The sequence below is a fragment of the Oryzias melastigma genome, linkage group LG18 (genome assembly GCF_002922805.2).
Source record: "Oryzias melastigma strain HK-1 linkage group LG18, ASM292280v2, whole genome shotgun sequence".
NCBI lineage: Eukaryota > Metazoa > Chordata > Actinopteri > Beloniformes > Adrianichthyidae > Oryzias > Oryzias melastigma.
This window is the reverse complement of record NC_050529.1, coordinates 14,637,337-14,649,345: the sequence shown is the minus strand read 5'-3', so window position 1 is coordinate 14,649,345 and position 12,009 is coordinate 14,637,337. Positions and strand designations below refer to the sequence as shown.

Below are 12,009 nucleotides of genomic sequence, written 5' to 3'. Positions count from 1 at the left end.
ATTAAAATCCAATTTAAAGAAAGTAAAAAGATTTTAATTTAAAACAAGCATAGATAAACAGTGCGGACGTAAACTTTTGAATACATATTAATCAAATGCAACTGAGAACAGGTGAGTCTTTAACCTAGATTTAAAAACACTGAGTGTTTCAGCAGATCTAAGGTTTTCTGGAAGTCTGTTCCAGATCTGTGGAGCATAGAAGCTGAAAGCAGCTTCTCCATGTTTAGTTCTGACTCTAGGAACTGATAAAAGACCGGATCCTGATGACCGGAGAGGTCTGGCTGGTACATACTGGGTCAGGAGGTCAGTCATGTATTTTGGTGCTAAACCATTCAAAGCTTTATAAACCAGTAACAGAACTTTAAAGTCTATCCTCTGACAGACAGGTAACCAGTGTAAAGACCTCAGAACTGGACTGATGTGGTCTACTTTCTTGGTCCTTGTGAGAACCCGAGCAGCAGAGTTCTGAATAAGCTGCAGTTTCCTGATGGATTTTTTTGGTAGTCCTGTAAAAACACTCTTACAGTAATCAAGTCGACTAAAGATGAAAGCATGCGCTAGTTTCTTCAGGTCCTGCTTAGACATTAGATCTTTAATCCTGGAGATATTTTTGAGATGATAATGGGCTGATTTAGTGACTGCCTTAATGTGTTTATCAAAATTTAGGTCTGTGTCTAACACAGCTACGGCAGATGACTCACATTGGCTACGGGTGGCTGCGGTTCTACTGCAGCCACAGGGTCTTTGCCAACCTCACGAGACTCCGAACTCACGTAGGTTCGTTACAGCCCTAGTGCTAGTTAAGTATAATTAACTGCTGTGGTAACATAACCCAAAACGTAGTGACTGCTCCATTCTACGACCCTCCACGGGCCCAGACAACCCAAAACCCCACAGCGCCAGTACGGGTCAACCACTGTATGGGTGCATGTGACTATAGCTCAGAACAGGGTTCTTAAACTCACTTTACCTCAAGACCACTGAACGCAGAGTCTGGCATATTTGGCACAAATGGGGTTCGATTTGTGCCAAAAATGTTTTAGCGTCCACTCTGTATCTTTGGTCCATTGTCTATGTCTACTAAACAAGTTTATTGAATATTTGTTCATGTCTATGTATTACTAAGCAATATAATCATCTCTTCTAGGTAGAAGTCAACCCACTTAACACTCAGAGATTGCTTGAATCCTGGAACTCAAATTGTTCACATCCAAGTGTGGTAAGTTGCGTATACACACCCAAAAAAACCCTCTCTGAGCTGGACCTTTTGTCCACTTCAACTACAGAAAACAGGAAACCAGCAAAGAATAAATGCTGCGTCAACTTTGACTAATTAAACATATTCAGTACTGCGTTCTGAACAATCTGCGGCCCCCACAGCTGGGCCTCCTCAAACTGAAATATGTCTTCAGGAAATCTGATCTCCCCCTTGTTCCTGTACTGGGAAAGCAGGAGGACTAAAGAGGTCGTTCGTGGAAGCGGCTCTTTCAGTCAGATATTGTGTGATTCTTAAACATTAAAATCTTTAAACTTCTTCTAAGCTAATCATAGAGATGAAAGTAATCAGGATGTAAAAGCTTTGCAAAATATTTCATTTCTTTAAGAACTGCCGTGTGTCCAAAGAGGTGAATCAGCAAAATCCAGTCCCTGTAAAGAGGTCATTCCACCACATGTTTCAGTGGTTATCCAAGCATAACAAGTGATCCAGGGTAGCAGGACTTGCGGTCTAGGACCAAGAAACTCGAGGCCGACTTGTTTTTCGTGAAAGGAAATTAGCAACGAAGCAAGTTTCGACCTCCTTTACACATGCATGGATTAATCTGATCCTGTCTGAGCAACAATCTAGGGTGGGGACTCTACGTGGAAGATGACATCATAAGTACTAAGCACAGTTGCGGCAACCCAATTTGCACCAGACAACAAAAGACTAACAAATCTTCAAATATGACACAGTTGTAACTTCTTTTTTTTTGTTGTAAACTGTCTCAAACGCTACTTAATCCAGGTGACCTTACCTCCACCCTGCTCAGGATCCTTGTCTTCTGCATCACACTCCTCCTCATTTTGAGCAGTGGTGCACCTGTAGCCCTTCTTCTTCAAAACGTGGCAGATCACCACCCCCAACAAACCCAGGAGGAAGAACACCGGAACCAGAACGAAGGCGATGTAGTCTGGGTTCCCACTGGGTTTCTCTTGATCCGCTGGAAGATTGAAGATAAAGAGAAGAACAAAATTAAATGATCAATTCAAGTGATTGATTTAAATTTGCTTTAACAGGAAACAGAAGAAACTAATGTGAAGAGTTAGTCCGGGAGATCTAAACGCCATCAGCGGGAACCTGACAGTCTCACCTGCTCCCTCTGCTCCTAAACTGCCGAGTCATGCTCACGTGTTTCTTATTTAAAAGCTCTACCTTATTGCTTTTAGTAATATATATATATATGTGATAATATATATAATTAATTATATATATTATTTGTTTTATATATATATATATATATATATATATATATTATAGTTTTTCTTTTAACAGAACACCTACTATAGTCATCTTTGTGAATGATAAGTGTTTTTCTGGTATTAAGGGCTGCCAATGTACACAAACCAAGCCCACATGTTAACGTTTGTTATATCTGATGGTTATGTAACCGCCTGCAAGGAGAAAGAAAGATAAACTCTGAATTCTTCAGCTCTTTTCATGAACAGATTTTTTCACTCCTACCTGCCCAGTACAAATGCCGCCTTTACTTTTGAAGCTAGTTTTCATGACTACCTTTTGGAAAGTTTGATCAGCAATTTAGGATTTGTGCTCATTCAGATGTTATTTCTAAAAAAATATATTTTTTATACGATCAATAAAAAAATGAGCACTTTTTTCTTTGATTCTGATATGACTTTTAAATCTAAATGTGTGTAAAAAAATGTTTCATCCATTACTTCTCTTTTCCCTTTCAAAATTGTACATATTCAATTAAAACTTGTGATATTATTGTTTGTTTAAAATCTTCGCTCTTTTATACTCTGTGCATGTTTTTGTGTTTAATGACCTGATCTCGTGCTTTCATGTTTTCTGTTGTATATTTTTCTCAATTACACTTCTTTTAACATTAAATCTGCAGAAATTGTGACCATTAGGGCTGCACAATATGAGGAATGTGATGACAGTATGAGTTGCGATACATGAACAAATAGCAAAACAAAAAACAACTAATAATAACAGTCAAATCTGTTTGATTTGTTAAATACTTCAAGCTACCATGATATTGTTTTAGGATGTGTGTAAACATGTCACACGTGTCTCACACGATGACGATACATTTTGCGATTTATTGTGTATACTTAATCAGCAATTTTCGGTTGTTTCATAAAAGACTAACACTGGACATCCACCTGAGTGCGTCTGGGATCTAATGCTGTGTGAAGGCTGTTCGCCTTCTTAACTCTCCTGCGAGTCCATATAGATGTGAACAGACGGTAGAGCTGAAACAAACGATTATTTCGATAGTCGACTAATCCCCGATTCTTTTTTCCGATTAGTCGACTAATCGGGTCATGCGCAAACTGGATGTAAAGAAGACATCTTAACCATTATCAGCTTTAAACTAATTAAAAACTAGATATATAGCGGTACCTTAAATAATGCTGGTGTGAATGCTGTAAGCTGAAGACGCTGAAATTGATAGCTAAAAACGCTGAAGCTGATAGCCAGCTAAAATATTACTTAAATGTGAAATTAACCTAAAAAACTGAAAAAAGGCCTAAATTAGCCAAAACAGCTAGAGGTAGCTGAAATATTAGTTAAACTCCAAAGTAGCCTAAAAACCTTACGAAATCCCAAAATAGTCCAAAAAGCTAGTGTAATGCCATCATAACTTTCAACTTTACTAGACTATGCTGACAGTTTCCAGCAGAATATCTGCCAATAGAGACTTCAAAAGTTTTAAAATCAGATTTCTATTTAAAGTTGCGCAATGTAACTAACAAACTTCCAGATTTTACTTTGAAAACCATCCTGGCGTCAATCCAAAATTCAAACTGTCCCCTCCTTAGTTTTTTGAAAAGATAAGATGGAAGCATGAAGTACTGGAAAGCAGAAGTACTTTGGAACAACTTTGACCCAGCAACAAAGCAGAAACGAGTGTCAAGTTACAGTTCAGAATGAACGAGGAGCATGGACGGTAAAGGTCAGCAACATTCAGTAGGAGTGTTGGTGACCTTTGGCAAATTTCATTAGAAATTTTTGGTCATAGAAAGCCTTCACCCAAATCAAAGAATATGGGATGAAAGAGAGCATAAACTCCCAAGACAACTGGAACATGCTCTGGAGAAGTACCAGCTACTTTCTAAACTAGAGAATGATGCTATTTGGCACATATACTCTTTTATTTTGAAAATAAGTTTTAAAAAAATCCCATTTTGAGAGATGCTAAGTTCTTTTTATTTTTGCTTTAGCTCCAGCCAAAAAATAGACATAATTCATTTAAAAAAAAGGCAAATCCAAATTTCTTAAAGGCTAAAGTAAGACTATACAGCTCCTTCTAGGTTTTGATCAGTAGAAAACAAACCCAAATGGCTCTTTTACTGTGAAAGGTTGCCGACCCCTGCGCTAAAGCACTGATGCCCAAAGTGGGGCCCGAAAGCCACATTTGGCCCGCCAAAGGTTTCTCTTTTCGTCCGTCAAGTCGTAGCTGCGGAAGCCGGAGTGTTTGGTTAAAACCCCATACCAGTTTCCCATTGATAGCCTCAAACGTTATCAGTGACCCAATATATATATATATATATTTTTTTTTAATCTGGCCACATAATTGAGACCCTCATAGAACGTGACTTTTTCTTCCAGCCTTCTACAGTCTGTGCTTCTATCTGAATCTCTGTCAAATAGAACAGAATTTCCTCATTTCTCACTAATAAACTAAAAATAAGCTGCTTTAGAAAGTCTTTGTACCCTCTTCTATATTGGATCTAATGACTTGATTGATTTAAGCATCAAAGGGGGTGGGGGCGTGATGGTGGTCATCCAGCGGCCATCGCTCCCGTAGCTCCTGCTTGTCCATGAGTCAGGCATTCTGAGCAGAACGAACAACGGTCGGGAAGAGGATTTATCTGCATTCCTGTTTACACAAGAGCGTGAACGCGACACAGTCACGGTCAGACAAGAGTTCAACAGTCATGGCTGGAGCAGAATATCCGTTATTTAGAAAGAAAAAATCTTAACAGCTTTGGAGAAGTGTGCACAGCGCGCACGGGCACGTTGCTGCTTGTGAATACACGCAGCCCCCGTCACCAGTGCATATGCGCGTTTGTACTATTCCATTGTTCTGGATCCCTGCTTCAGCAGACTGAACACACTGAACATTGTCCCCCCTCTCGCCACCTTGTGACCCATTGTGTCCGTGTGGTTCCATGAACCGATGACAGACTTTCCTGGATCTACACTGTCCATCTCCACGTCACCACTTTTTAAGCTCCAAAGAAAACGGATAATTGAGTTGGAGAAATTGTCAGTAACAAAGTTAACATTTAAACCTAAGCAGTTCCATTTGACATAAAACTCAAGATTAGTGTCATGTTTATAGACATACAAAACTAGAATGGTCCTATGACACACTCATTTAAATTGCTATCATCTTGTTAGGGTATGATGTTAACATTTTCAAAAAAAAAGGCAAATTGGAGGACTAACACACCTGTCAGGTGTTGGAAAAACCCCAAACCCTATATTCTGTCCTCAGACTCAAAAGCTAACCTGAAAGTACCCAATATTTTCTATTCGGGCCGCAAATATTTTTCTCAGTTTTACTTTTCTGGAGCTTAATTTGTGCATTACTGTTTTTTTATATCCATGTGGGTGGATCCATGAGTCGATGAGCTGGGAGGAGTTAACTCTTGTCAGATAATTCTGCCCTAACAAACATAAAATATACTAATGAACTTCATAAAAATATGCTTTTATATGAAATCTAATCACAGACTTAATCGAGTTGCGCTCACAGTGAATTTTGGTGATGAAATTGGGCTATTCTACACTTTAGAGAAAGGGAGCTTGTTGTGTAAAAAGTCACCTAGTGGTTACACGGGGAACTGAAATGGCTCCAGTTACTTTGTTGTCTTAACCCAGCAACAAAGTGCGTCAGATTCTTTTAAAAAATTGTCTGGAAATCTTTACCTGAAACAGAAAAGTTCAAACATTCAATTGAGTTGTTTTTTAAGGAAAGAAATAGAAGGTGACTGTTTCAAAACGATAATGGTATCACTGAAGAAGAATCTACCTTTTGTTATAAAAAAAAAAAAAAAAAAAAACTCATTTGTCTATTGAATTTTAAAGGACAACTTGTGTTTGCAGTGGAAATTCCTTTAACGATCAATATGGCAGCTTTACTGTTGTTTGTTCAATTTCCTGCCGTTAGATTAGACTTTTATGGGTCGGAATATTATGGCCACCTGAAGGGGATTTCAGTTATTTTTAGCCAAAAAAAAAAAAAAGAAAAAAAAACTTGTGCTGTTTTCTACGGCATAAAAACACATTTCATTAAACCTCTGTGATCTGAGTAATAACTCAAAGTGGTTTAAGTCACTGAAGACAGGAGTTTTGCAGGATGTAAGGCTCAGATTCCTAATTGAATCATGTTGAGAGCTTGAAGTGGATATTTACTCTTCTCCATACCGTTGACTGTAAATGAGAACTGGACCGAGCGAGTGTGAGAATGCCTTACTTCCGGTTCCAAATAAAATCAAGTCAATTCAGTTGCCACTTTTTTGCGATACAGACATCGCCATGATGGAACCAGACGCCATCAGCAAACAGTGATTGGTCGGAGTCGGTCAGAGTTTCTATTAGGGCTGCCACGATTAGCCAACTAATCGACGACTAATTGACAATTAAAACAGTCAAAAACTAATTTAATAGACAATCAGTCATTATTTTATATTATATTGAGTCAGCGTGTAGTAAAGTTGAAAGTTATAATGACATTATGCTAGCTTTTTGGACTATTTTTGTATTTATTACGTTTTTTTCCGGCTATTTTGGAGTTTAGCTAATATTTCAACTACATGCTAGCTATTTTGGCTAATTTAGCCTTTTTTCTGTTTTTTAGGCAATTTTGGAGTTAGCTAACATTTTAGCTACATGTTTGCTACTTTGGCTAATTTGGGTTTTTCTCTGTTTTTTAGGCTAATTTGGAGTTATCTAATATTTCAGCTGCATGCTAGCTATTCTGGCTAATTTAGTTTTTTAGGCTATTTTGGAGTTTAGCTAATATTTCAGCAACATGCTTCCTACTTTGGCTAATTCGGGCTTTTTTCTGTTTTTTAGGCTAATTTGGAGTTTAGCTAGCATTTCAGCTGCATGCTAGCGATTTTGGCTAATTTTGCTTTTTTTGGCTATTTTGGAGTTTAGCTAACATTTCAGCTACATGCAAGCTATTTTTGCTAATTTAGGCTTTTTCTGTTTTTCAGACTAATTTGGAGTTAAGCTAATATTTTAGCTTGCTATTAGCTTCAGCATTTTCAGCTATCAACTTCAGCTTTTTCAGCTATTAGCTTCAGTGTTTTCAGCTTTTAGCTTCGGCATTTTTAGTTATCAACATTCTGGCAAATAGAATGACTGAATAAAAAGCTGTTTATTTCTCAATAGAAGTCTCTGGGATTTTGGCTTCAAGGAGTCAGCCAGTACTTCCAATTTGGAACTCACGAGGGAGGAGTCACTCATTCCAGCTTCCATATACAGTCATTGCTCCATAGACAATCTGAAATTCAGCAACAGCTGTGTCTCTGATATAATGCAGCAGTATAATATTAATATTTACATTAAAAGTGGGGTCATCTGGAACCCACAAGACAGCACGCTGAACTTTTTTTCACTGGTGTCCGTGGCAGACATAGAATCCTGTCCATCTTTGTCATAGAAGGGATCACACATCAATATAATGGTGGAGTCATCTGGACCCCACAAGAGTTAAATTTACTGACAGCTCACAGGTTGTACTATAGGCAGCCATGTCAACCAAGAATAATCTTTTTTAGTCAAAGGACAGCAAGAAAAGCATCCAAAAAACTGAAAATTAATGGATTAAAATATAATAAATAAAACACAACTGGGAACAATTTTAAATAGATCATCAGTTAGATGAACGGAGTGGGTCCAAGGGAACCTACTAACCGGAAAAATCAGCTTACAGGTTTGCATTCACAGCAGTAGTCACTAGTTTTCACAGCATCCCTCACAAGGACATAACCATGGCAACTACCATTCATAGTCACAGTAAGACTTTCAAATTTCTACTCTAAAACCACTCCCGCTTGACAACTTCCCCTCAGTACTCTTAAGCTAAACAAATAAGAAAGAAATGTAAACAATTCAAAGCAAAAACTAAGACAATAAAATCTGGAAAACTAATCAATTGCTGGTAGGAATCAATGTCTTATCTAGGACATAAAAATCAAGTTAAATAACATTGATTTTTTTTTAAAATTGTTATCTCGGCCTAATATTAATCACCTCCTCCTTCAATCCGCTGTTTCTCCGGCGTCAAAGTCCAATGATGAGCCAGAACAGCCTTTGTTGAGTCTTTTAGAACAGAAATGTACTTTAAAGTCACACTTTTTCTATTGTAAAATCGTTTCCAGTGATCCTTTATTTATGATTATGCAGATTTTAGACAAAATCAAAAATCCTGCGTTGTCTTTTAAGACATATTTTCTGCAGAGCAGCAGGAGCTCGTGTGGAATTTCTCTTTAAGTTGTGTGCTGACATGGAAGCTAGCCTCTACTAGTTTCCAATCAATACCTTGCTTACACTCTCTCCCGCTAGCTTATAGCATCACAGGCGCAAGCTAATGTTAGCGTAGCAAAAAAAGAAAAAAAAGGGCAAGCAACATCGGAGCTATACACTCAGACAAGGAAAACAAAGACGTTCATGTATCTTTTTGTCTGCAAGCGGATGCATCAGAATAGTAGCGGAGAAGGAAGACTTGGCTCCGCCCATCGTAGTTGTTGCATCACAAACCTAAGCCTTTTCAAACCGCTGGTTTTCATCTAGTCCAGATCCAACATAATTAGAATAAATAAATATTTTTTTAATTATTTTAAAAATGCCCTCCATTATGAGAAAAATGCTTCAAGAATGTGTTAAAAAAAAGAATTTTCATTGAAGTGGGTCTTTAAGAAACTAGGATTTGATTCATTTATAGACCCAAAAACCCTTCAAAGTTTTTAGTTTAAATGGTATTTAGAGAAGCAGATTTGGGACCAAATCAATTGGAACCTGGCTGCATTAAGAGAACTTCACTATATCCAATGAGAGCTTCACTCCTAGAAGGATATCTGTCTGTTGAGCTAACAAAAAACTTAAATAAAAGATCATAAAACATCTAATTTTGTTGCTAGTACTTAACATCAGCAGTGTTTACTGGAGCTTCAGAAAATGCAACGATTCCCTGATACTTAGACAGTCTAATGTTGATTTGTACAACTAAAAAAAAAATCTTAGAAGATGGAACATTCTTAAAGATATTAAGACACTAAAACTCAGTTTATTTCTTTGAAATAACTCGAGAAACTACACACTACTACAAACTGACCAATCACAACTAAGGACAGAGACAAAAAAATGAATGTTTAGGATAAAAAAAAAACATTTCAGAAAAAAGATTTGACATTTAATATTGAGCATATTTGTTACTAACATGTGCGACACATTCAACCCCTAGCTTTTTAGAAACTGACAGAACTGAACCTTTACTCGGACTTCCTATCACGTCTGACAAGTTTACAACATCCTCCATTCCGCCCGAAACTTAGCACCCAAAGGATATAAGCGTATATTAAAACGTCCTTCACAAGAACGCGAAGCACCAGACAGCTAACATAGATGCAACAATCATCGCTTAGCCTCTCTTCAAACAGATAGAAAGGTTCGGGACTTACGCATGGTACTGTTGTTAGAACTGGCCATGAATGTGTGGGCCAGCCGCCTGCGAAAATACGAGTCCCCCGGGCCGCCTGTAGATGTCTGCTCCAAAATAAGTGTGGAAATTTTAAAAAAAGAAAAAGATTGAAAAAAAAAAAAGGAGGGACTATCCGCCAAAGAGATGTGCTTCCTTCTTCTGCAAAGGGCGGCTACGCCCTGTTCAAAAGACGATACCGCCTCCAACGGAGAGGTGCCTGCAAGGAGGAGCAAGAGGACTCACTCCACACCACTTCCGGTACCGTCAAACTGTAATGTTTTCTTTTAATTGCTTTACTCCTTTGTCGAAATAATAAAGGCATATTGACAGTTCTAAATATTTCTTAATTTTTTTAGGTTAACAATTTTATGAGACTTTAAATCTTGAAGAAATAAAAATAAAAAAATGAACGCCTCTCCAGCAGCATAGAAAGGGAGTCAAGAGAGATCCCTTTAAACTACTTCCGTTTTCGTTTCACATATCACGCTAATGCCAACAAATGTATTTTTCTTTTAATTATTCTCAATATTTTTTTGATTTTCACAGTTGTAAAATGGAAAAATGTTAAAAATGTTTTACAGAACATCTAAATAAATGGACTCGATAGTGAATTTCAAAATATTCTTTTATGCAAATAAAGTAGTCTGATTTAAATGCCCTACTCGTATAGTGGGACAGTATACTTTAATTTTACAATTTAGTCTCAGTCTATATTCTTGTCAACTTAGAAAATTTCAATTTAGTTTGATGAAGTATTCAGTTAGTATACTCCCCACTCTACATCTACATGATCTATAGTGTACAGGCTACACTTATACTTAAGTAAACTTGAAAAAATCATTTAAAATCATTTCTTGAGGTAAATCCCACGTCTTACATTTGCCATATCAAGATAGAATACATCTTATTAAGGTTACCAACAAATATTATATAAAAAAATATTTAATTAATATCAATAACGTAAATTTGACTGACAATAAATTATCATGATTTTAACACAATACCAAGATGTACTTTTTAAAAAAAGTTATGTTTTGTTAGCAACCTCCGTGTGCATTAAAGTTTGTGAAAAGCAAAAGCCTAACAGCTAATTATAACCCTCATAAGTTTGGCATATATAAGTTTCAGATGATTTAAGACTGATGTGTGTCAATAGGTTTTTGTTGTAAATATAAAAGAAATATTGAGTGAATTGTTGCATTTCTTGTAAAAGTCAGTTTTTAATTATTTAAAGCATATTTTTCTATTTTAACCTTGTTTTAATCATTTTTTAGATCACAAAAAGTTGTATTTATGACTTGTGGCTCAGTTTTAGTAAGCATTTTTCCTTTATCGGCAGTTTTACAAAAATGAACATTCTTTAGTTTTATTGATGAATTACTTCTTTAATCAATAGGTGACGTGTTTTATGGAGGGTGCAGACAATTTTCAAACCTAAAACTACACACCGTGAACTCTCAGTGGTAGACGTGGCCCCTTTGTTTGGTGTGGCCACAAGAGTCAATGACTGCACTGAAAAGCCCTTGCAAACCCTCTCCTGTAATTGGACATTGAGTAATTTGAAACCAACAGCAAAGCCCAGACTTTCCATAAGGACGTGACGAAAATCTCGCCGCTTGAGAGAGACGAGAGCTTTTTTGCACGGACAGAGTTTGCGCACAATTCAAGAAGTTGATCTTGACCTGCAAACTGACAAAAGCTTTCAAAAAACACCCCTCAATCTCTTAAGAACAAACCTCCTTCTGAATCCCTAGAAAAATGTATGAGTTCATCACTTGAAGGCGACAGTTCTTCAAACACAAAGACCATATGAGTCAGTTTTTCTTCATCTTATGATGCTGCCATTGTGTCGAAAATGTTGAGAAGCAGGACCTGCAGGATGTGTCAGCACCGCGTTGTTAGACATTGACTTCATTTTTCAAAACAGTTGACATAAAACACACACCCCTGTCATGATGAAAAGACAGCGGGGTCTAAAAATAACATTAAAATAACCATTACTTCACTTCTTTTGTTTATTGTGTTTAGCAAACTCAGCCTTCTACTCAGATGGTTTGGTCTC

General features: G+C 37.1%; 1 protein-coding gene across 1 annotated transcript in view; it reads right to left on the bottom strand.

Annotated features, from left to right (window-relative positions):
- The window catches only part of rell1 (RELT like 1), a 28,874-nt gene extending 18,654 nt beyond the window's left edge, over window positions 1-10,220 (bottom strand). The window contains exons 1-2 of the mRNA XM_024287435.2: window positions 9,928-10,220; window positions 2,016-2,201 (exon numbers count right to left, since the gene is read on the bottom strand). Coding sequence (XP_024143203.1) covers window positions 2,016-2,201; window positions 9,928-9,955 — 214 coding nt within the window. The 5' untranslated portion in view covers window positions 9,956-10,220. The remainder of the gene's footprint in view (window positions 1-2,015; window positions 2,202-9,927) is intronic.
- Between the last annotated feature and the right edge of the window lie 1,789 nt (window positions 10,221-12,009).